This window comes from Calonectris borealis, chromosome 10 (genome assembly GCF_964195595.1).
Source record: "Calonectris borealis chromosome 10, bCalBor7.hap1.2, whole genome shotgun sequence".
NCBI classification, from domain to species: domain Eukaryota; kingdom Metazoa; phylum Chordata; class Aves; order Procellariiformes; family Procellariidae; genus Calonectris; species Calonectris borealis.
The window spans coordinates 3,429,867-3,455,476 of record NC_134321.1 but is presented as its reverse complement, the minus strand read 5'-3'; the positions used below and the strand labels follow the sequence as shown (position 1 = coordinate 3,455,476).

The following is a 25,610-nucleotide window of genomic DNA, read 5'->3' as shown; positions in this document are numbered from 1 at the left end:
TGTCGTATTAGTTCTGGATATAAAAGCTGTTACAGGATGAAGTCTTGTTTAAAGGTGTGTCTAACTTTCATATTTACAGAAGAGCATAAGCGTATTAGATAAGGATTTCATAATGCTACTTTCAAGGTGAGCCTCAATTCCAGCAGACAAAGGCTTTCCTGCAAAACACAGGTGGAGTAAATGCCCGCTGTGGTCTCCATCACAAAATTCTGCAGACCATATTTCTATGTTTTGAATTAAGTTTAATACTCTGCAGGATGCTGATAGTCCTCTGAAAAGTTTGGGACATGAGAGAAGATATTCTCAGCCAAAAAAAATTCATTAAAACTTAAAAAAATTAAATAACTCTTGTTTTCTAATCCCTTTTTACTTAGATTTTGTATAGACAAAACAGACATAGCAAAACGCATATACTGGAGACAAACAACACTTCAGCTGAACTTCTGATACCATTTGAAGAAGATTATCTCATAGAAATAAGAACAGTCAGTGACGGCGGGGATGGCAGCAGCAGTGAGGAAATTAGGATTCCAAAAATATCAAGTACGTGAGATTTTTTTTTTTCTCTGAATGTTATTGTGTAATAAGAAATCTGTGTGCCTCTGAGAAGTACAACAGATTAACAGACTTTCCATTACTGTAGGTGGCCTCCCTCCCGTTGCTTTGCAACACTGGGTACATGTAGATTAGTCTCTGGTACTCTCGCATTCATTAGCGGAGAAAGTATTTTGCACTGCACCTAGATGTGACCGTATTTTTAGTGTAGGTCTCCACCCGCCCTGGCTGGTAATGCTCAGGGAAGGACAGAGAAATAAGCTTTCTTATTAAAGTCAAAGCTGCAACTCTCACATGTAACGCGGCTCTTAATCTGCTCTGGAGCTGCTGCTGCTGCTGGGACAGAGAACCTCAGCCCTGCTCCACGGCTGGGGGGGGTTGCCCAGGGTCCAGTCTCTGCCCTCATAAACACCTTATTTATTATACATGCGAAATGGAGCATAGTTTTGCAACACACTAGCCAAAACCCTCCTGGAAGTAGATATTCACAGGGAGGGTGGGGAGCTGATTCAAAACAATACTCCATGGAACTGCTGCTACAACTTAAAAAATAAATAAATAGAAATAACATTTGTGGATAATGTTTCATTTTGAAAATAGAACAAGGATTACTGTTATACTAGAATGCATAGGAAAATATTTTTTAGACACAAGTTTACTTTTGCCAGAAAATTTTGTATGCTTATATTTTTACAGGCTTAAGCTCCAGAGGAATAAAATTGTCCCAAAGGACAAACCGTATATTGACACCTGGGATCCTGCTATTGAGTTCTGTTCTTATATACCCTTTTCCTTGATGATTAAAGCAATGCTCAGCCATGGACTTTTAAAAATAAACCATGTGTAGATTTTATCTTAATACTTCACAACGACCAACGTTCCTGATAAAGAAAAATAGTGGGGATGGGGGAGGGAGGTAGAAGTGGTATATTATTAAGAAAACATTAAGTATCAATATTACATTAATTTTTAAAAATAAGCTTTGAAATTGATGGATAAATGTATATGCATTAATTAAATGGAGTGGTGCCAAACATGACTTGAGATTGTGAGGAGAGTGGTCTCAAATTTTTTACAAGCAGTAGCTCTTATTGAAACTCCAGTGTAGCGGTATGTCAACCATGAAAGGCCTGTGCCAAGCTGTTATTACTGAGAGGAGAGGAGACTTGCAATTGCTTGTGATGTGGATATTATTTATCTCACGTTCTTCAATGTAACCTGTAAAAAAACCCCACTTTCAATTAAATAAAAGCTATTTGTTTACTTTTTGCACTTGTTTGTATTACAGGGGATGTCATACAATGCATTATATGAAGTGTACTGTACTATTTTCTTCAGAAAAGGGTAACTTAAATAAAAGGAATCATATGTATCAACCCAAAGCCCATTGAATTCAATAAAAAGACTTTCAACGGCATCAGCAAGCCTTGAACCAGATCTGAATGAGACAGTACCTTTCATAACATGAGATACCTTACATATTCTCCAATACATTTTAAAGGACTTTTTCATGCAAAGACTATTCTGATCAACAAAACTAGCAGAGATGCTGAATACCTTTTTTGAAGGGAGATTGAAATATATCTGTCTTCAAGCAGGTTCGTTCCTCTCTCACCCAATGTTGTTATTCTTTGCTGTATCTTGAAAGTGTAGATTCATCTTTGGGCTGGGTATGAAGGTAAATGAGAAGAACATTGGTTTTCTTCATCTTGAAATATAAATAAAGGCATCTAATTAAGCCCTTCAATCTATCAAATTATTAGAATGACAAATTAAACACCAGAATGAGCATGGCTTTCAAGTCAGTAGATACAGCTCAAAATGTGAAGTCACACTCCTGTCAACTTGAACAACATCCGATAAAAGGTATTTTTTTGTCTCATATCACTATTGGAGACCTTTTTTTCCTTCCCACTTTACTCTGAAGTATATTTTCTTTTCACCACTGTCAAATACGTTGTGTCATCTTTGTAACCATTTATAACTATAAGTGAATCAAATATCCCCCGATATTTTTAAAAGAAAAAAGTTCAAATGGGGATGTTGATGTGTAAGCACACGAATGAGCAAAAGGATAGAGGTTCATCTGTGCATGATAATCCTTCAAACAGCATATTAAACGTGTTTCCTATCCATGGGTATGGGAGGCCAAATTGGCAGCAAGAGAGTCTAAAGTGTGAATTCATATAGGAAACTACCAAAACTTTGGTACCTGAGATTACTCACAGAGCCTAAGTGCTGGTCTCCCAGGGAGAACTCCACACACACTGACATAAAATAAAATCATAAATGATAAAAACATTGCAAAAGCACGCGTTACAGAACGATGTCCAATTTTGATCTAAGGACTCCAGCGGATTAAAAGGATATTACATCCCTAGGACAAGGCGTTTCACTTGGAGTTGCGCTCACCGTTAAACATTTGCATCTGTGTTGACACTATCAAAGCCGAAAGAGCGTGTGTTTCATGTTCTCATGGCTGCGCGGCTGCAGTCTCACTAAAGAAGTGACTGTAGAAACCTGGGGTTTTTTCTTTACTGTGGATAAGCAAATATCACTTACACCTGGTGATGTTTAACAATCCCCATACTGAATTCAACAAAAAGTTTCACAGAGTTGACCACTATTTGGCGGAGCTCTGACAGAGCTGTTTGCACCATCCCTTCCCAGCAGGTCTCCAGCAGGAACTGCCCTCTGCCATGGAGCTCAATTGCAGATCTTCATGTGTCCATTAAGCAAGGGGTACATTTTTTTTCAGTTAAACTGAATCCGAAGTTCTTATATTTCATAACATAAATGCAATCCTCCTGCTAGGTTTAAACAAAACATCTCTTTTTATTCAAGTGAAGAGATTTTCTGCAGAGCTGTTATATGCAACTGAATAGAAGGCCTGATAGATGCTTAATTGCAGAGAAATATATATGTCTAGAAATATAATGCCACTTTTAGAAGCCTGTCCTCTGGGATTTCTACAAAGATGCTAATCACAGGAGTTACTAGGAAGAGGTTTAACATAGCTTTCAAAAGAAGAGAACAGTTTAGAAAGAAGTGGATATGATATTAAAAATCTTAATAACACCCTAATGAAGTAAAAACATTTTTCTTTGCAGTGAAACTAAACAATGAATCATTTCTTCAGATTTGTTTTCATTTCTGCGTGCATTACTGATGTTCTTTGCAAGGTACTTTTCTCACTGTAGAAAATACTTTTCAGAATCAGGCTCTTTATGTCTCCATAATGTCTACATTAGTCCTGTTCTGTCATTCCCATGGGAGTAGCCCTTTTTGAAGTAAGGGACAACCTTGGAGGACCACTAACATGAGTAAAGCTATTCCCTTGCTGAACTCCCTTAGAGCTGGGGCACAAGAAGCTTGCCAAGTGACTATTCTGCCTTGGGAGCAGAACTTCTAAGCAGTCTTAAGGAGAATACCTTTAAATATAGATATAATGATAGCCCCCTCATCCTCCCTAAATCAATGTAGCCCTCTAACTTGTGCAGGTTCATTTTCTTCTCTTCAGCCCTCCAATTCTTTTTTGGTGTTTCACTAGAACGAGCTGATATCTGATCTGCCCAAAGCAGTGAAAGTCCAGCTCTCCTTTTTACGTGAAAATGTTATAAAGCACCTGATGCTGAAATACAAAGAGTTCAGATGACTGGCAGCTTTCATTAAAAGAAAAAAAGGGTCAAAAAAATAGTTTTGTCACTCACAGTTGCAGGAAAAAGTTTGAAAATAGGAACAGTTTAAATCCCCTAAAACCAGAAGTCGAAACGAAAACAATAGAAAAAGTAAAAAAAAAAACTCTGCAATGCTCCTGATTATTAGCAATCAGGAAGCTGAATTAAAACCCCCACTTAAAGGTGCCCAACGCAGGGAACCTTGCCCCAGTCTTACCACATTTTAGAGGCACCAGATCAAGTCACAGACCAGCCTAAGTTTTCAAACAGCTGGAAGAGTAATACCTATTTTATTTTGATAACCTAAGCAAAGTACCAAAAAATGAAAAAGAGTCACAGTCAGAGATGTTAATTTTAAATTTAACACATCAACAAAATATTTCTCCATGAAAAAAGCAATTTTGAGTCTATCCAAATGTTTCAGTTCACTCTAAACACAATGTTTCTTTGTGATTTAAGAGCATTTAAACTTTTTTTAATGTCTTCTCCCTTCTTTACAGGGCAATTTTTGAATACGAATGCCAAGAAACTAAATAAAATAGCCCATGTGTGCTATTGTACCAGCCCCTAAATCAACATTATCCTGAAGTGCAGAAACACCCTGTGTTTTCTGCAGGTCGTTGGAATGCAGCCCTGGTGACGACTTGACACAGAGCTCTAAATCACACTTAGGTGTAATATGTTGTAAAAGCAGAAAAAGATTTTATTAATATCTGACTGTACTGCAGTCGCAGAGAATTTCCCCCAATGATTTGCAGAGCCTGTGTGGAACAGAGAATTAATCCGTTCACCTCAGAGAGGTTTTGGGATGCACTGGGCTGCCGCGGGCTGATGTCTGGGGATCCTGCCTCCCTCCCTAACCCCTCCACAGATTTTTGTCTTTTCAGGGAGCACGTGTCCAGCTGCTCTTTGCCTTTCCCTGGGCAAAAGCTAGGGCAGAACTTGCCCTACTCTGAATAAAGCCTTTAATCCCCTCCAGCACTGATATTTCCAAGGCACCGTCCCCCACAGTTTCCCTCGAACTGCCAGAGAGTTTCTGCGTCTCAGCGCTCCTGAATATCAGGTTTCAAGTGCCTGTGTAGGTGCAGCCACAATATGGCCTTTGGGTGAACGTGGATTGAGGTGTGATAATACTGGCAGAGGACTACTGAGCTATTGCTACAAGGATGATAAGCTCTTCAAAGCACAGGTGGTGTGGGAATGCGCATCGCCTCGCAGTCTGTGCATTATTTATGGCAAGGAGTGGTCCAGCCTACCTCAGCCATGGAGCTGGGATAATGTCTATATGCTGCCTTCTGCTACTGAGTGCGAATTAATGGAGGGCTGCCACTTACAGGATTGTTACGGACTGGAAGTGTAAAAGAATGGCAAATGATGCATCCAGAAATATCTGCCTATCTAAAAATTTAAACAAGGTTGCAGAGACTTAGTATGTATATAGAATCATACAGGTTGGAAAAGACCTCTAAGATCATCGTGTCCAAAGCTCCGGTCATCTTCAAAGTATATGTGAGAATTTGGCATTTCTCTTGCTCTGACCATCATCTAATCCAAAAATTATGAGGGGTGGGGGAGGAAAATCAGTGCTATTAAAATAGCTTGTATAAAATCTTTCTTGGAGAAATTTACCACGTAGAAAAGGTCAGTTGGACATTTTGACAGCATGGTACAATAAAGGCCTCCAAATGGCTTCAATCATTCAGGCTTTTTTAAATATGAACAACTTCTTTTTATCAGTTCCTAGCACTTAGTGCTTGAAAATATGTCTGATGTAGCAATTAAAATGTCGTATTAATAATACTTATGTATCATTTATTTACTTAACCTATTCTATATATGCCAATATATTTCAGTACTGAAAAACAGCTACAAATATTTCCCATCCTTAGAGAATGAATTAGAATAATTCTGAAACACAAAAAGATACTAGAAGGTCCCTTATAATATGCAAGTTTTTCACAAGATACTTTCAAGTCTCTAGGATTTTTGCACTTGAGTAAATACAGCTTTCTACAGACCATATAGGAGATGGGCCAGGATAATTAAGGCACTGACCTGGACACTGCCATGCATGGCTCTGGTTTCTGCTCTGCCAGAAACAGCTGGTATGACCCTAACCTGCTCAGCGTAGCTCTATTAAGTATTATGCTAGAGCATGAAATCTCCCTTCAGCCCATACCCACCGCCTGTGCACATCCCTTCTGCATTCCTACTAATGCTCTGTACAACTTCATGGCTATCACCACCTCCTCACAATTTCTTTTTCCACAACACATTCAGACCCACAATGAAAAGCCCAACACAAATTTTCACAAATTATATTCCTGTTTGTCTCCTTCTGCTTGTTTGCCAGCCACGCACACAGGGCAACGCAGCTGGAGCAGAGGGACAACCTGCCGCAAGCCACGCTGCTGCCGCGAGTCCAGTTTCCTTAGGCATAACCCAGTTTTTCCCTTACAAGCAACGTGTCTGTAGTCTCTGCCAGTGGCCTTGCATGGGACTGCTATTATGGCAAGATGTAAAATAAACCCCAAGATACTTAGGTGCAGGGCTTTACAAAAGACGGAGGTGCCTAGAGGAGCAAAACCTCCTACAGCTCTTGGGGCTGTAAAATAACCAGATCGCAGCTCAGCCTTCGCTGGGCACCCCTTTCTATTCAGCCTGGCCTTTTCTCCTGAGGTATCACACGATGCCAGAAATCCCCTGTTGCTGGCAGATTTGAGCTAAGGGATATTTTCTGGGGCTCTCATTGAAGTAGACTTTGTGTGTGAGAGTGTGTGAGCACTGCTAGCATGATTTAATTACATTATTCTGCAGCCCTGCTGTCCCAGAGATTTTAAAGAGAAACAGCACAAATCTTTCACGTGTCCCACTGCCCTTAGTAGATTTAAAGCCTGTGCAGTTTGAGTGGGTTTAGAATTTATTTGAAAGCCTTCTTATACTGGTACAATTTATCCACAGAGATCAGCAGTTTACATCGTATTGATTAATGTGGTTATTGATTTATTCTGCGATTGTACTGGCCGGGTATATACAGTACTGGAAAGTGCTATTTTCCAGGAGTGATTGACTTCTTTCTTTATTGACTAAAATGAGCTGATAAAAATCATCCACTGGCTGAGCTAGAAGTACTTTTTTGTATTCTTGCTTCTAGCAGAGAAAAGTAGGAGACAAATGCTGATGCAGAGCAGAGGAAAGAAGTTACAAGGCTTAACCCCTACGATATTAGCCTCGTTGGGTTAAATCCAGCCCACAATCTTAGCGAAGTAACAAGCTGGAAGGCTTGGATGGTAAAAGGACAGGCAGGTATCTGAATTTTGAAGAGGAGGATTAAACCGCTTTTCATTCTGTTAACTTCAACTGGTGAAGGCATTTTTCAGAGCTTGTCGCTGCCTCTAATGCCAGTATCTCTGTCTCCTTCATCCAGCAAGAGATTGGGAGCTTCAGAAAGGCTCCTAAGGCGGAAAGGCTTGAGGCATCCCAAGGTCTCCCCAACAGGACGAAATGTTGCTCTTTTTCCTGCTGTATTAGGAAACACGTTATCTGCAGCAAAGAAGGTTAGAGCTATTCCTAACGCCTCTGCCAGCCGGCTCTGGCACACAGACGCTGCTTTATCCACCATAAAGTGGATATAACTGCCGTTTATCATGACTGCCCTGCAGTTTTCCCAAATTGAGGTAAGAAGCATCCTGTGCCCCGAAACACTTGACTGGTCACACTGCAGCACTGCGCTGTTCTGCTGGTGGGGCCGTTCTCTCAGGCCACCCTGGCAGGGGAAAGTCCACCTTCGAACGAGTACCAGGGTCACGACACCAGATGCACCCCACCACCCACGCAAAGTATCCTGGCTTCCTTCAACTTCTCTATTTAATTAGGAGCTTGGAAAGCTGAATTAACTTCAGAGGCAGATATTCTCATGGGTAAATTCTCTCTGATTTGAGGCTCTCTGTCAACCCAGGCTTCAAATCTATCCTGCAGAATTTCTAAAAAATTTAAAAACAAACAAACGAAGAAAGCAAACCCATACATCAAATACTGCAACTTTCCCCCCCCACACACTGAGGGTTCAATGCTTCTTTTATGATGACAAATTTCAAACGGAATTAACGCTCCTGAAGAATCTTGCACATCTCACAGGAGCCATAACAGAGCAGGGGGAAAAAAGGCCCACAAAAGGCCAGATGAAGAAATATGGAAACAAATAAGAAAAGAAAAAGAGAAAACTTTGTCTCGAACTCCACAGTGAAAGACGCAGCATGAATTTTGTCAGTCCCTCTCCCCCCACACCAGCCACCAAGGAGTGCCGAAGCTGGTTCCTCTTTGATTTTAAATGAGCCCCCAAAGCCAAAATCTACTTCAAATAATGGTATGCCGATACAGCTAACTTACAGCAAACATCCAGAAACATCAGTGGGACAGATCAATTGTTAAAGCCCTAGGAAAAGAGAAAAAGAATAAGGTGGGCAGCTGCAGAAAAGTTCTGCTCTAGCTGGCAGTTTTTCCTGCTTGTTTAAAGAAAAAAAAAAAAAGAATAAAATAAAATGGGAAAGCAATGATCAGGTCTGAGCATCCAGAAATTTGGCGGTTCAATCATTATTTGATTTTATGAGCTTGTCTGAAGAAACACCATTTTACTGAGTGGGGTTTCATAACAACGCTTTTGCTTACTCAAGGTCAGGAGAGGGGCAGAGGAACACCAGGGCTATTGTCCCATTAACGGCGATGTTCCTCACCGCCACTTCTCTGACTCAAAGACTTCTATTAAAGAGGCCACTTTCCTGCACGCTGCTGGAATTGAAGCTAAAATAAAATATATTCTTCACTTTTCCACACGATGACAATTGGCAGTATTTGTGCTAAAGCTGGTTGGAAAACGTTTTGTGAAACAGTTTCCCATCAGAAAACACTGTTTCTTCAGAGCAAAACATTAACAGGAACATGCTGATTTTTGATGTTTTCAGGAGGTATATTTTCCAGTGACTCAGAATTAAACTGAGTGGTTTTTTTCAATATCTCTGATTCTCTGACTTTTTTTTCTTATGATGCATGCACTCTTTTGCTTCATATAAACATTTTACTTAGCAGATTTATTAGGCTTATAATGAGTGCCAGATCTGGCCTGCCACACCCTTTCCCACTCCAGCTTGTACAGATGTGCACGAGCAGACACACACTGTTGACATTAGATTAGAAAATAATAACATTTTTCCAGCATTACTGCAAGTCAAGAGGACTTTCTAATGTTTTCAAAAAGAATAGGTCAGAATAAATTTTTGAACCGTTCCAGTTTTCATTCTCATTTACAGTGGTAAGAAATTTCAGAATTGTCTAGAGGATGGAAGATTTTTACTCTTATTTCTTGTAATCTGTTCTGCATGAGGTTTACAAGTCAGTATTGCTATATTTATTTTTATATATGTATATTTTTAATATATATTTGTCTATAAGCCTTATCTAGTGAAATATGTAAAGTAAAATTATTATAGATCGAGAAATAGCTTCTATAGAGAACGTCTGTAAACACCTACACTGTTCTAGTTCAGAGACACTCTCTAACAGAGAAATTCTCCCAGGCTACTGAGTCACACAAAGATTTTGAAAATTTCTCCTAAAGTCTAAACCATAAAATAATACTTTTGCTCCTGTTAAATATACACACACCTCTCTCCCCATATCTATCACAATTATCTACTAGAAGAGAGATACTGTATTCTGTGCCTTTTGTATTGGCTGGCAAAAAATGAAGTTTATTCCATTAAGTAATGGATTTAATGCAGAGAATAGTTTGGTTTTATGGATTTACATGAGGTTTCACTCTTTTCCTCAGAATGAATTTCTATCTCCAAAGAATAAATAGATAGCTCCCAAAATCACTGTGGGCTGGGCTGCCCCAGCGGTACCCGGCGGTGGGTGCAGCATGTGAGGCACGAGCATCTCAGGCAGCTGCACGCACCCACCCTTGGCACGCACAGAGGAGTGGAGTGCACTTAGCAAAAATGACATTAAAAATAATAGTTAGCAACTAAGTGAGCTTTGAAATATATATATACACACACACATATAAATATATATAAGGAGCAGAAAATAGAGCGCTGTGTAACGAAAAGAGTAATACATTTTTTATTTTCCCTCTCTCCCTGAGAAGGAAAATCAGGAGAGTGATTCTGCAGCAGCGGGCAGTGTACAGCAGCAGACATTGGTATCTAGGGCCCATAATAATTTGTCTAATTTAGCTATGGCACTACATTCATAAGTATGAGCTCCCAATCATTTCTCTGCATTAGGGGATGTGTGTGCCTCTCCCATTACCCCCCTCAGTCACTGGAAGATATCTTCTATAAATACATCCTGCTATAAATACATCTCTGGCTCTCTCGCTTATTCGTTGTTCTAAGGAAATAAAATAATAACATGCCTCGCACTTTAAAACTTTGTTTATAAAACGTCTTCATAAAACCACTAAAAGGCACATATGAAATAAAATCATGGCCATTGCTTACCATCACGCCAGCCCCACAAATTGATTCTTTTTTTAAAATTAAAGACATCAACTATAGTACAGTCACTTTGTGGGAGTTCACAACTTTAAGTAAAATAAGCCTGCCAGCACTTACTGATTCATAAGCACTCCAGGCTATGCTGGTACATACCTTGGCACTTAATAAAATTAAATAGCCAGGCCAAATCATGCCATTGTTTTTTAATCAGTACAATATCCACTGTTTAATAAAGCTTTCATAATCATTCATGGTGGCCAGGATGCTGTCTGCTTATCCGTGAGCCTCTCCCAGCCAAGCAGGCACTGGCAGAAAGACATCTGCCTTCTGAGGGTGGGAAATTTCAGTCTGGGAAACACATCGTATACTGCTTTATCAGAGATATTTGATTTTTATCACATTTCTTTTGAGGTCTAAGTACACTAAAACACCCACATATTTTCCAAGCAAAATCTTCATTAAAGCAATTTGCTGATAACCAGAGAACTGCAAGTGGTTTATAGAGACTCTCAGACAGAAATGTGGATGCCTTCATGTTTTTAAAGAGCTGTCAAAAATGTAGGTCCCCATTGGGGCTGCAAAGAAATGGGGTTTTAGTGCTTTCCAGCTTTCTTTTTTTGCTTTTTTTCTGATTAGGAACAAAACCTAAAAATTTCTAATTTTTTAGCAAAGAGTGTTTTCATGTTTTAACATTTACTTAATGCTTTAGCATAATATTTTGCATTTAGACAATGCAAGACAAACTTTTTAAACAAAACATACTTTAAAAAGAAAAATGGGAACATTTCTTTGGTTGGATACTAAAATACAGGTTTTTTTCAATCAGTAACACATTTTCTTCTGCTTTTTTCTTGTGTTACAACTCTATTTTTGCAAGCAACAGGCACTGCCAAATCCTCCTAACCAGATTTTTCCTAGATCTGCGTTCACTAGAGCAGTTTCAGCCAAAAGAGGCAGCAAAATGCTCTCGGTGTTGCTCTGCAGTTGTGCTTGGCCCCTGCGGGAGCTTCGCGCGTTGGGCTCGTCCCCGCGGGGGGGTCGGGAGGAGCCGGCAGCCAGCCCCGCTCCAAAACAACATTTGTTCTGTGAGCCGCACTTTGGCTGCTTACCCTGAGTTTTTGTTTCTACCCTTTACACGACAACTGTTGAGTGGAAATAATTTTAAATTAGAGAATGAAATTACCAAAACACAGTTAGAAAAATATCCACAAATATCTCCTACATATTTTTTATTCTGCAAAGATTAATGTATGAGAAGAAGTGATTAATTCAAGCTTTATTTTGCGGATGATCTCTCAGGCCTAACAGCGTACGTGCACAGTCAATATTTTGCAAATGTTTTGATTAATAAATCTTTATATAGCCCACTGCAACTTTGTAGATTTAAATTGATCCTGCACTATTCAGAAAGCATACTGATTTTCCCTGCGTGGTTTCCTGACTCAAGCTCGTTAGCCCAAACTAAAGTAAACAAAATAAATGCTGGTGAACACAAAACGTTTTACTTTCACCACAAAAACACCTTGAGGTATAAAAACATTTGGAGGAGGCTATGTTCTCAGCAGAAGAAGCTGCCACCACCGCCCCAGGCTGCCGCCCTCCCTCCAGCCCAGCCCAGCCTCCCCCAGTGCCCTCCCTGGCTCTGCTCTGGGCCATCAGCTGCTCCCACAGCAAACGCGTCGGCAGGTGCCCAGCACCGCTTCCATCCCCTCTCACCGCATTTACAAAATACATACTAAGAACCAACAGCCCTCCGACATGGCCCTCCATTAAGGGTCTGGCTCCAGGGAGGAGGACAGCCCTTGAGCATCCACAGCGATGGGACAGATTTCTCGACATCAAAGATGTTCATCTTTAATGCTGGAGAGTAAGTTCGTTCTTGCTTTGCTATTTGCTTTGACTTTTGTTTAATGCCACAAGTACAGAGTGATTCACCTCTGGTTTGTAAGGGCTTTCAAATAACCTTTGAGCACGAAGAGCCCGGCGGAGGCACAGATGGGCTGAGCTCACTGCGGGGGCTTGGTGTGAGGAACGGGGCTACCCACCCCACCAGGTTTGCACAGGTCCAACACCACCTCACCGCGCTCGGACACTTCTGTTGAATGCAGTTGTCAGAGATGCATTTAGACGGACACCATTATAGTCTGACTATTACTGAAAAGTTCCTTTGTTAATAAACTTGGTTTGAGGGAGTCAAGAGACAGTGAAAGTCTTGTAGGGTGCTTCTGTTAGGGAGAGAAACAAAGCAATATCTCTCTTTGGCAGTATCCTAACACTTGAGGAAAAAAAAACCCAATATAAAAAGCAGTGCTGGTTTCTGACACACAACAGCATCAAACACTGGAAGCCACTTTTTCTCACAGCTCCGTACATACCTCCCATAGCCTCCAAGCCTCTCCACTTTCCTTCTCGACCATATTTTCAGTCCCCTCATGCATTCCTCTGAGCTGATTCTTGTCTCTTCTCTTGGCGTCTCTGCAAACATATATGCAGATCCATATAAGCCCTCAATCTGTAATCAAAGAAAGTTCTCCTCTGGGACAGGGCAGTGCCAACGGCTGTTGAACAGCAGGGTGTTTTCATTGACCAGCATTGGGGTTTCATTGTTGATCCCAATTGTTTCCATTTTTTATGTCTAAAAGAAGGGCTTGGCAACTTCTTTCATCTATCCAGACCTGAAGTTTGGATGTCACATCCACTGACATTTCTAAGGCTTTACCTTAGTTTGCCTCTTGGTTATACAAATACAATAGTTCTACGCTTAATGCATCCCCAAAAGAATATACACTTAGGCTATAGTGATACTGCAAAAGGTGTCATTTTTTTATAAAGAAGTCACCAGAAAAGCACTCAAGTGCTTTTAATAGTAATGGAGTATATTAATGAGAAAAAGTTGGACCCCAGCATTATAACTCTTCCAGCAAATATTATCATTATGTGCATTTCACATTATTACTGATTTTGTATTCAGCATACCAGGACCATTGATTCAGATTTAGTCTGCAGTTGAATAAGCCAGATTGCTTAAGAAAATAAACGTCTCTATTACTTTTTATAGTGTTGAAATTAATTTACAGTTCCAGATTGTGATAACTGAAATTGAGAATTAAAACTATATTTGCTACCTGAGATTTCCCAGAGATTAGCATTCACGAGGCTGTAAAAATATTAACTACTTTAAATAATGCTTGCAATATTTCTAGTGTTATAAAACATTATAAAGCATCTTCCCTTAGCTCATTTTAATTTATTTAGCATCTATCTCTTTAAGCCTTCCTTTTAGCATGTTTGCACCACTGGAAGCTTAGACTGAGATTATTGCATTAAGAGAAATGCTATTTTCAATGATGGCATGTAATACAATATGCATTTCCAAGGGCTTTGAAAGGCATGGAAATAAAAATTTTAATGACGTCTTTAAGGGCTCTCAGGTTGCCTTTGTGCTACAAGAAAAGTCGAAGTTGAGTAGAATTTCTGAAGCGGAACGGCATCAAGTCAACAGTGGAGTAGATAAAACCTTTGTAGGAAAAGGGGAACTCGATAAAAACACACAAAAAGGCAACGTTCTTTCCGGATTAGTCTCTGAGAATCCTAAGAAGTGCAGAAGAGAGAGACAGGGGAGTCAGGGAGCCAGAGTTTTCAAACGAAGCCAGTGGACACGTAAGATTCTTCATGTTTCTCTGGTAGTTGTTTCAGTCTCCTCCGAAAGCCGCTCCATACCTTCAGCTGTCAGTGGGGTGGGGTGTGCTGCCCCTCCCCATCTCCTCTACGACTCCGTGCAACGAGCATCAGCACCTTCACTGAATGAACCTAGTTATTTCTGGGTGAATGCATTGAAAAATCACAATTGCTACCCAAAACGGGCAATAATTTTAACATTTATATATGCGGGGTTTTTTGAGCCTTCAGCGGGTACCCAAGCCCTCAATCCTGCCCATCAGAAATACACTTTTTGAAATGAATGAAAGGCTGAGCTCCTTATACAACGGGTTGATACAAGCAGCTGAAGCTTAGAGAAAACCATCAAATTTCATGAGAAAATTGGGTGAGTTGGACATGGTGTCATTGTAGGATTAGGTTCTCAGCCAATAACCTCTGTTCTAATATGTTCCTTGTAGAAAGAGGAAAATAGGATTTAAATTTAAATCCATAGATTGAACAAGAAGCAGAGTAGCAGATTCATAGCTAGCAAGGTGCAATAATTCCTTAGAGGTTTTGGTAAATTCTTGCCTGGTTTTGATATTTACTGATTTAATAAAATACCTGCTTAATTGTATCTGTCTGAGGAAAGTTCAGAACTGAACAACCATGTACCAGCTGATCTAACCTTTTGCTGGATTCTTTAAACTTTAATTTTGATTTGAGTGAGATAGATGCAGTAATTGGAAGGATATTTTGTCAAGGGAGCTGCTATGAGAAGCTTTCAAGCACTGTTAGGACTATGTGTGATGGTAAATCATTTTGCAGATCTCCTGCAACAACAATTTTTTTAAAAAAGTTCATCACTTGACCATCCTTCCATACAGACATCATTTCCTTTGGGTACCACTGGAGAAGAAATCACGTCCCAGAGACTTTTACTTTGCTTACATTAATACTAATTTTTATTATCTCAAATTGGAGGGTTTTGTATAAGGGATTTTAGGACGATAGCACCTCAAGCTGAGATTTCAACAGCCGAGTTCATACTCTGAAACCACAGAAATAGCACTGCCTCAAGTTTCCATTTAAAAAAAAAAAGAAAATATACTATTCTTAATTCTGAAGACTAGAACTCAAATGCCTGAGTGTCATTTTATGAAAATTGCCCTTACATCATGAGTGAGCCTCCAGTGTTCCACGGCTGTGCCTTTGCAATAATGGTTTAAAATGGAAACATTTATTTTTCCCCAGTTTTTAGTAGCTACAGAAGAAGCAGGGGGCTAATTACCAATACTGAGCTGCAAGGGTCAGATCGAGAGGAAAAAATGAAACTAAATGTTTCAGAAAATAGGTGAAGGATCCTGCTGTGGCAAATTTGGATGACTTAGCCTAGTGCTGTGGGGTTTTTTCCCCTATAATCTATAAGTTATAGTAGAGTCAGTGCTTTTAGAATATTGAGCTGGAACTAGCAACTGCACTTAAAGAGGCACAGTCAGAACTGGACAAAACAAGTTATTAAAAGATTGAAGGGTTACTTTCCCATTAAAAACTACATATTTAAATTTAAATATATGTAAGATCAGAAGCTGAGAATACAGATATATATCTACAATAGAAATACACTTCAGCTATTCAGCAGCAGTGATACACCTTCAATTCCTATTGCTCTTTTATTACAGGTAGGATGTCTGTTTAAAGAGAAGTATCCAAAATAGGTCATTGAAAGAGGAAAGGACTGAGTTTAAAATTATTTTCTTAGTAAGCTATGCTTCCATGTCGTTCTAAGATCCTGGCAGGGGAAACTATGTGGGACTTTTACATGTCTTTTGAAGACGGCCTCATTGTCACATTATTGTCTGGTACAAAGGGCAAAAAGAAAAAAAAATGCCCAAATCTTCCGGTGAGTCAGAAAAGTGAGCCCTTGGCCTTGAAAACATAGGTATACAATTATTGAAAAGCACTGTGGGTCTGGTTGAGCTGCCTTACGAGTCCAAGCCCACCCGGTGCTGCTGCCCACGTCCTGGTCCGCCTCCCTGACACCACTGGCACTGCAGCTGGTGGGTGCCTCCTCTGGGTCTGAACAGAAAATCCTGAACTGCCTGATTAGATCAATTTTGACAGAGCCTAGAGCAGTAGCAGAAGACCAGCACAGGACATCCCAAGGCCTGGTTACCCCCTTCGAGTTACGCAGCCCTGTAGAACTGCAAGAGCAGATGGCATTTGGCTCTAACTCTCCACTGGGAGCCCTCAGCCTGCCAAGGTATGCTGAAGACACTGGCACACAGAAAGCTTGCCAGAAATGTGTGGATGTTGCTTTAGTTTCGCCACCTAGCAGAAAGCTTCAGGATCCTCCCAGACTCAAAAATTAAGTGGTTAAGACCATGCAGGAGCACCCTCCTTCCTCCTTGCCAGGCAATTGTGCTTTGCCATGGGTGTCATGGCAAGATCCATTTAATCAGATACCAGAAAGCAATGGGCAATTACCAGCATAGCATTGGTGGTGTAAATGAGATTAAACACCCACTCACATCAATGAACTTAAAGAAAATGGAAAAGTAGGGGAAATCAGTCCTCAGGGCACACTGGAATCTGGGGTTTTTTTTGTTTGTTTTTCCTTTCGCCTTTCCAGAAAATGCGAGTAAAAGGTCCCCTTCATTATGATCGGTTCCAGAAAACGCGAGTAAAAGGTCCCCTTCATTATGATCGGTTCGAATGTAGCGTCTCACTGCAGCCATAGAAAGGCAGGCACGAAGAAGTCCTCAGAAGAAATAAAGAAGTTGAGAAAATCATTTTATTGCCTGACAGAAGGGGAGGCTGCCTTAATTTTGTTGTCACTGGGAGTCTAAATGTATAAGGACAGCTGCTGTGCTCAAGCAACAATGCAATCAGTTAATGCTTTCAGCAGGGAGACATTAGCCGCTTCTCCCTCCTGCCAGGCAGGGAGAAACAAAGTTTACCAAAAAAAGAAAAAAAGGAAACTTTTAGACATTTTTTCTTTCTTTTTTTCCTGTGCTCCTTTTAGCAGAAGGAGGACAAGGACCACACCAGAACAGGGAATGCCTTCAGGGTCTTCCCATTACCACATTTTGGTAGTGGTGTTCTGACGTGTACGTTGGCCATCGCACATTTTCTGAGACAACTGCAGTAAAGTCACATAATAACACTTATTAAAGAGCATTCAATAAGGAGCAGGGATTGTCACCAAAGCTACCTTTGTTATTGACCAAAAAAAGATCAAACAACGAAATGTTGAATAAGATATAAAATGAAGCCATGAAACCAGGAAGAAGTTTGCCCTACATAGTGATGAAATTAGCATAAACAAAATGAAGACATTTGCTATTTTTACATTCCCAGTTTGAAATGAAGGTAAAGCAGAACAAACAAGAAACTAAAACAACATGTAAACTCTACGATGTGTTTCTGCCTCAGAGCTGTAATAATGAAGGCTTCTTCTAAAGGAACAACCTTCAGTACCTACATATGTTTCACCTTTAAGGAGTTTTGAGGTGATAAAAAGGAAAATCAGAAGAGCCTTATCTTGGCATAATGATCTATTTTCAGGCATTTCATGACGAACTAGAACAAGCACAACAGAACAAGAGGAGAAAGGAAGAGGGGAAAGGGAAGAGAGAAAAGAGAAGAGATCAAACCCATTCATGGTAGGTACAACCATTAGTCCATTTCAAATTAGGGATATAGAATCATAAAATCATTTAGATTGGAAAAGACCCTTAAGATCATCGAGTCCAACCATTAACCTAACACTACCAAGTCCATGGATGGGCTTAAGAGAGGGATGCACTGGGATTTTAAGAACCTCAGTTATATTTTCAGATCTGCAACAGAATTTGCTGTGCTCTTTCACAATCCACTTAGAACTGGGTTTTCAGAAATGCAGGTTTCATACTGTCATCTATGTTGGCCCAGGCACTATCAGCACCATAGGCTGAGGGTACCGTCTGGACCGTCACAGATGTCACTTTCTTCCACCACTTTTTTCTATCCCCTGCACCAGTTTCACTCCCCCATGGGCAGGAGGAACAACTGCTGACGGTTCACTGCATAAGCAGTATGGGATTCCATCTCCAAAATGTCTTCATCCCCCTAAAGACAGGTGAAGAATAGGGCAACATCAGAATTAGGAATGGGAGTGTGTGGGAGATGAGGAAAGAGGAGACCATCTTCCTCAAATCACTGAACTTTTTTGTTCCAGCTTTCCTTATGCAGGTGTTCTAATGATGATGTGCTCATTAATGAAAAAAATTGAAAATAATAAATAAACACATGTGTAAAAGGTAATTAAGTTGAGAAACTAATTCAAAATATGGATGGAAACAAGACAGAAATGGAATTTGATCAATAACTTGGACAAATTTTTAAATAAAGAAAGAGAAATCATGCTTTAACTTACAAATCCATAGAAAAAAAAATGTACTTAGTCAAAGAAACAGCAAAAATTAAAACTGTTAATGACACAATATTTTTCCCTAAGAGGCAGAAACATCTGGCGGTGATTGGGTGTGTTATCCTTGTATGGAGTATTGGGGAAAGCAAACAAATGAAATCCTCAAATTGCATATGTCATTTGGAAAAGTATGCACCTTGAATGAACATCCCATAAGTAAAATATATATTATTGGCATCCACTACAATACATCTGAATGCAAGGATCATGAGGAGAGAATTACCACTTCCTATAGTTACGTGTATATATGTTTTAGGGAAGTTCAAAATTGTCTCAGAGAGAAAGGGGTGAAACTAAAAAGGAATAGAGGTGACACTAGAAAGCTTTTAGATATTGGCACATTAAAATATTTTTAAAAGATTAGGATTTGAGAAGCACTTATGATAGATACTTCAGTTCTTCCTCTGATCACTGTCGTTCAACCTTTCCTCACATTCAGTAAGTAGTCTTTTTAATAATTTCTTTAGGGAAGCCTGCGTGGGGCTCGCGGACAGGCCACAGCTTCTATCCTCTGCTCTACTAAGGAGCCAAAGACCGGAGGTCACTCCTAAACCCAGATCTCAGAAAAAACAACCTAAAGAACAATGTTTTATAGGCAAATGGACCAGGCAAAACTCAGATCTTTTAGTCAGTAAGTCTGAAAAATGACAAGAACATAAAAAGAAGATATATTTCAATATAAAGGGGCAGCAACAATATCACCTTAAAGGAAACAGAAGAATGTTGATTTTGTAACTTTAATACTCTCAGGCCGTCACCGGCTGAAATGAAAGAATTTTCCTTAAGTTGCTGTAAGCTCCAATCTTGATCTTATTCATCATTATTAAATGTTGAAAGTTTAAATATTTCATATAGATGAGATGAAAAGATTGCAAGGGAAACTGAATAATCTCCACAGACTTTAGAAAGCATAGAGACCAAACCCAACCTAAAAGGAAACGAACACTAAAACTACATTGTTGATTGAATCCCTTATTTATAGCATTTGTCTTAATTTCAAAGATTTATTGAAAAGAGATTTAAGGAAGATGAATTAATCTTAAGGAATGACAGACTAATCCTTTCTTTGGGACCAGTGATTATATGAAGGTGTGTTGAGAACAGCAGAGAGAATGCTAGGTACTCTTGCTGGACAGATACTACAGTTCAGCTTAGACATTAATCTGCAAAAGTGGATTAGCGAACTCTGATGGTTAGGCATTTTCACAAGGGTTTTATTCAGTCTGGGGAACAACATCTACAAAGAACACGCTGATGTTGTATAGCTCAGAGAAACCACCAGGGAAGGGAGATTGAAAACAGATCTCAATTCATTTGAAAAGATTAAACACTGCCATAAAGTAATCTAATTAGTCATATTCTTTGTTCTTCTTGGGACACCTTCAGAGCTGGCTGTTTTATTCTTCTGCTGCTTTGCTCCTTTTGCCCCCATGGAAAGGGCTCTCCTCTGCACCGGTGAGACTCCGAAAACGCGTCTGTGAGTGCACCAGGAAAGGTCACTATGCAGATCAAATGAAGCCAGATATAATGAGACTCATCTTTAAAACCTCTTGCTAATTAAAAGACAAAAATCTGAGCCTGGTCATGTTTCCAGTCAAAACAAAGAAAGTTTTGCAGTCATTTCAATGGCAGCCAGATCAGGTTTCTGATAATATTGATCAAACACCAAATGCAAGAGGGCAAGATGGTAAGTATGAGAGTCAGAAAGACAGTAAGCAGTGAGGACAGTAAGCAAAAACAGGCTCTTTGGATATTGGTCTGCTGATTCAATTCAGTAAACTAATTAAGGATGATCTTTGGAAACTTATCATTCTTAAATTGCTATTACGATCATAACAATAAATTACTTCATGTTTGCCAAAGGTGCTTCATACCGCCATTGCCTTTCAACGACTTAAATCCGGAGAGGGTCTGGCTTGATCCAGGCTGTTAGACAAGAGGTACGGAGGAGCACAGATCTCATGTGCAGGCTGGAGAAGATTAGATTAGAGAGGACGAAAATGAGCTGTCAAATGCTTTCATTTAAACATTCTGGAGAGGATTCTTAAGGATTCTTAAGGATTCATTGAGCCCTAAACACGTTGGGAAAAAAATGGAGGTAGATGAAGACACAAATAAATGAAATTGAGAGACTATCTTAAAACAGAACTTGAGTTTATAGATAATATAATAACATAGGATATTTTTATGAAAATCAGGAAAATACATCAAAAAAGAAAGAAAATTAACTATGACAAAGCAGAAAATACAGTCACTTACTGTGAACAGCAGATATTAGGTCTGAAGGAAAAATAATCTATACCATTCTCTTTTCTCCTGAATAAAGCTGACACACCATTTTGTCTGATAATCTGCTTTCCCATGATGCAACCGTATTCTAAATTAAATAATATAATCACTTTATCCTATTTGAAATTACTGTGTCTATTACTGTGAACCGTTTAGGAGATGCAACAGATCAGGGAAGTATAAGCATGCTAATGGTAAATGAAAGGCTATCAATCTATTTATTTTAATTAATTGAAGTTTTTCTTATTTTTGTGAGTTCAATATGATATAATAATTTAAGATTATGTTCTAAGACACCTCTTGCAGACCTTTATAAAGTCTCTCACTCTTGTTGCAGGTTATGTTTTTCAGTGGATGAATAAAATAAACACTTTTCAATAAAGGTGTAGCCTTCTTGCAGTATTTGTTTCTAAATGGAGACCTGAAGAGAAGCAGCAGAATCCCAGACAAAGTGTCTGTTTCAAAGGCTGAGTGATTCCTGGTGAAGGGGATTGCAGAATGCTCTTTCTGACTTCTGTTCCAGAAATGTTATTTGTACATTAAGAAAGCAAGTTGCAAGTAGAAATTATCCTCCAATTCTAGAAAATCTCCTAGATGTTATTAGGCATTTCCATCACCTTCAAAAAAAGGCTAATAATGACAGAATAGCACCTTGAACACAGATGGTAATGTATAGTTAAAACTGGTAAGAAAATGAACAAAAGAACACTTTTCCACCATTTTTCATAAAAATTTTAGTTTTGCTGAAGTTTCCTAAAGAGATTTTATTCAAATGCCTTGCCTTGAATAGCATCTTTAATAGAGAGTTGATGAGGTTTAAGAGGTTTAACCATTATATTCTGCCTTTAACCTTTGCTTACAATTCCATTTGCATTATCTACATCCAGGTCCAGTTCTGAAATGCAGCAAAGGCAATACCCTGTTGATTTCAGCAGGTGATAGAACACGTCTTCATTCCTTCAGAGCTGATTTAAATTTTTGGCAATTTCCATCTCAGTTCTTCTGTCTATACAAAACAACAAGACTTTTTCTTCTTTCAAATATAAGCTAAAGAATATACAAATGAGAAGATATGCCAACTTTGGTTTCTCTCCTCTGAGGTTCTTTGAAATAATTTCCCTTGAACTTCCATCTTTAAAAGCGCAGATGACTTTAAACAACCCTTAGAACTCTACAGAGGCATCTGTAAAATGTTTTCTCCTAGGCAATCAAAGGCAGGAGACTTTTGTTTCTCAAATCCTATGATAAATAAAGAACTCTGACTTAAAATATATATATATATATATAAACATGGGAATCATGTTAAACTCTTGTCATCTCATAGAAAGTCGCACTTGACTTACAGTTTGGAAAGGCTTTCAGGGCATACTTCAAAGTCTGTTTATTTTCCCAGACTTGCCAGAAAACAAGGCTCTGAGGGGAGCTTTTGTGTACAGGGGAGCAGCGTTTTACAGGGGTGGTTTGAGTGTTGGAGGCTACAAACTTCTGAGATGTTGATATGGTGCTGGCTGCTGACACCCATAGCTGTGATAACTGGTGTTGAGTAATTGTCCCAAGGAAGTAAATGGATCATCCACTAGTGGGTTAAGATATCAGTCAGCCTTAAAGAAGAAGCTAGATCTTGGTCTTGGATTGAAAATATTTTGGGAATTCACACCCTCAGTGTTCACTGGCATTGCTAAAGAGCTGACCTTCAAACATGTTTAAATAATTCTAGCAAAGAATTTAAGGGATCTGCATCACATCACATTTGAGAAAATTAGCAGGTAAAGAACAAGCAGTTTAGAATTCCTAAAACAGCATCAGCCAGACCCCTAAAGGAGACACTATGAAGGACTGTGCTCTGCTTTCATAGATGAATTCAAATTACTTGTAGATTTATGTTGATTTGTTTATCCCTCACCCTTGGTAAGAATCCTTGCCCTGCATTAAAAACTAAATGAATGCTACTTAAAGTTTAGCCTTATTGATTTGCATTTTATATGAGACAGTAAATTAAATTTATGCTAATATGATACATATATTCTTCCCTGAACCATTAAAGGGGAGGTGGGGCTACACAGTGCAATAGTTTAAATAATTATGGCTGTCACTCACAATTATTCAAACTGTTGTGCTGATCAAAGTTCTTAAAATCTTGGATATAAGATCCTCAAAGTTCCCCAGAAGCAGCTTGGAATATCAGAAGAAGCTAAAAGTAGAATCCTTTAGTTTTAAATGGTTTTGACAGATTTATTTTATTTTCATACTTTCCAAGAAAGGTGCAGAACGGAACTAGAAATGACAGAATATTGCTTTCGTTTCATTTCATCCTCCTATAAATAAAATCTCATAAAATCATACATTAATATCCAGGAAACCTTTGTGAAATAATGGCTCTTTCTCTATGAGCACAAAGACCTGTGAGTAAATCTGAGAAAAGTCCTGAGTACTCGGAGAAACAGATGCCCTGGAAAGCGGTTAGCAAAGGAAATCTGTCAGATGCCTCGGCATGAGAAATCTGGACATACCTGACCAGAAAGCTGCTCCGGCTGCCTCGGGGCCTGCGACGAAGATCTCCACTTGCGTGTTTCCAGGAGGGAGCCCAGCTTCGTATCCTCCCTGCGAGGCGTTCAAACCAGAGGAATATCTGCGAGAAGAAAGAGGCTCCAGCGTGTCTCCTCCTCGACCCGTGAGCCCCTGCAGAGATGCTGTCAGTTCACGACACTTGTGGTGACAGATCTGTGATGGGGACACCTCTCTATCAAGCACAGAGGAAAGCAGCCAACTCATTTCACACTGGGCACTGAACACCCGGGTAGCAATGCTTCTCTGTCATTTCCAGGCTTGGCTGTATACTTTTCTGTATACACATGCATATATATACATATATATATATAAAATCAAGTGACCTAGAACTGAAGGATTCTACAGCACATTACTGGAATGGAGGGTAGCTAGTTCACTTGTATTTTCACTCGAGTTCGGTGAAAGAATCAATAATTTTTGGTATGAATAAAATAGTGTCTCTAGTATAGGTGGCATTATCTTTAAAAACGTGTGGCTCTTTGAATGATGTGACAGATCCTTTGAAATGCAAAGGTAAGACCAAGTTATTAAAGCTCTTTTTTTTGCTCACACTATTTTTAGTCTGTGGTTGCCTTTGATTTCCAGCACTGAAGTAACAATATGGGCATAACAATAGAGGTCACAGGAAAGAACAGACAAAAATCAGGTCTTAAACTGTACACAGCAGATACTCTGGTTCACAATTCATCAATCCAAAATAGTGACCTCTAGAGAGTGACAGGCAGAGATATCTGCATCCTAATTCCTCCATCCCATTCACTGCAGGGAGGATAGGTCTTTGTGATGACAATTACTTGTATGAATAAGACTCTCTCCACCCAGCTCTCAGACTAAACTTCTTGCCTGTTAAAGGCAAGCCGCAGTATAGATTTCTATAGTACATTGCACCATTATGGTAATGCATGAATTTTAGAAAATAGCAAGAGACAGGGAATGGAAATGGGACTGATGCCAGCACAGAATTCCCAGCTCTGAAGCACTTCCAGTCAGTGCCTCTGCTCTCTCCTTAGGCTGCTCTAATGACGGTCTGGGTAGCCAAAAGCAGCTTTAAGCCAAACTTTTAGTCTGAATCCATTCGGGGATAATGGGCTAATGTAAAAGGAGAGAATATCCTGAAATGGATACGAGTAGATACGCTTCCAACTGATGGGGAAGGCTGAAGAAAACGGTCTGCAAAACGCCACTGAGTATTGCACTAGATGATGCAGACCTGCAATACTGCTAAAAGAGATCTCAGTGCCTTAAGAGATATATTGGAGCTTTGAAGGAGAATGAGGAAGTAATAAGGTATCTGGGTATAATATCACAGACTTTGTTGCGTTTTAACCAAGTCTCTGAACTCCATAGTGTACACATTTTGCATGTCAGCTCCCTAAATTGCATCTAAATCTTTGTTCTGTGACATTTAGCATCACTCTGCTTTAGCAAAGGTTGTTGCTTTTTTTTCCCAATGCCTTTCTGACCTGTCTTTAAAGTCAGCACTCCCATCAGTCTCAGCTGACATACAGAAAATAGTGACATATTGACTTCTACAAGAGGTGACACAACATGAATAGATGAAAACTTGGCACTGGATTTTCCATATGAAAGGAAGTGTCAACAAAACAGACGCAAGTCCCCACGCTTCATCCAGTTAATGAATCGCCATTGTCTGTGTACATGCATATATTCAGTGCTCCGTGGAATACATCTCCCGAGAGAAACGGATGAACTTTAAAACAAAATTAAAACCTTTAAACCAAAGTTTCAACTTTTATAAACACGAAAGCTCGTTTCTGAAAAATAAGAAGGAATTACGTTAATTGATTTGAGTTGTGTGCTGCTCTGGAAGGGGAGAGTTGAGATGAAGACACACAAAACTTGCATTTGATTTAAGACTCAACACAATCTTTCTTCTTAGAGTTTCAGAAAGTC

General features: G+C 39.4%; 1 protein-coding gene and 1 long non-coding RNA gene across 2 annotated transcripts in view; one reads left to right on the top strand and one right to left on the bottom strand.

Moving 5' to 3' along the window:
• The window catches only part of CNTN6 (contactin 6), a 149,013-nt gene extending 147,084 nt beyond the window's left edge, over positions 1 to 1,929 (top strand). Inside the window, exons 22-23 of the mRNA XM_075158606.1 lie at positions 375 to 543; positions 1,252 to 1,929. Coding sequence (XP_075014707.1) covers positions 375 to 543; positions 1,252 to 1,352 — 270 coding nt within the window. The 3' untranslated portion in view covers positions 1,353 to 1,929. The remainder of the gene's footprint in view (positions 1 to 374; positions 544 to 1,251) is intronic.
• LOC142086086 (uncharacterized) overlaps positions 1 to 23,761 on the bottom strand; it is a 35,030-nt gene extending 11,269 nt beyond the window's left edge. The window contains exons 1-3 of the long non-coding RNA XR_012674964.1: positions 23,639 to 23,761; positions 13,105 to 13,204; positions 2,113 to 2,221 (exon numbers count right to left, since the gene is read on the bottom strand). This is a non-coding gene — a long non-coding RNA (uncharacterized LOC142086086). The remainder of the gene's footprint in view (positions 1 to 2,112; positions 2,222 to 13,104; positions 13,205 to 23,638) is intronic.
• Positions 23,762 to 25,610: the final 1,849 nt, after the last annotated feature.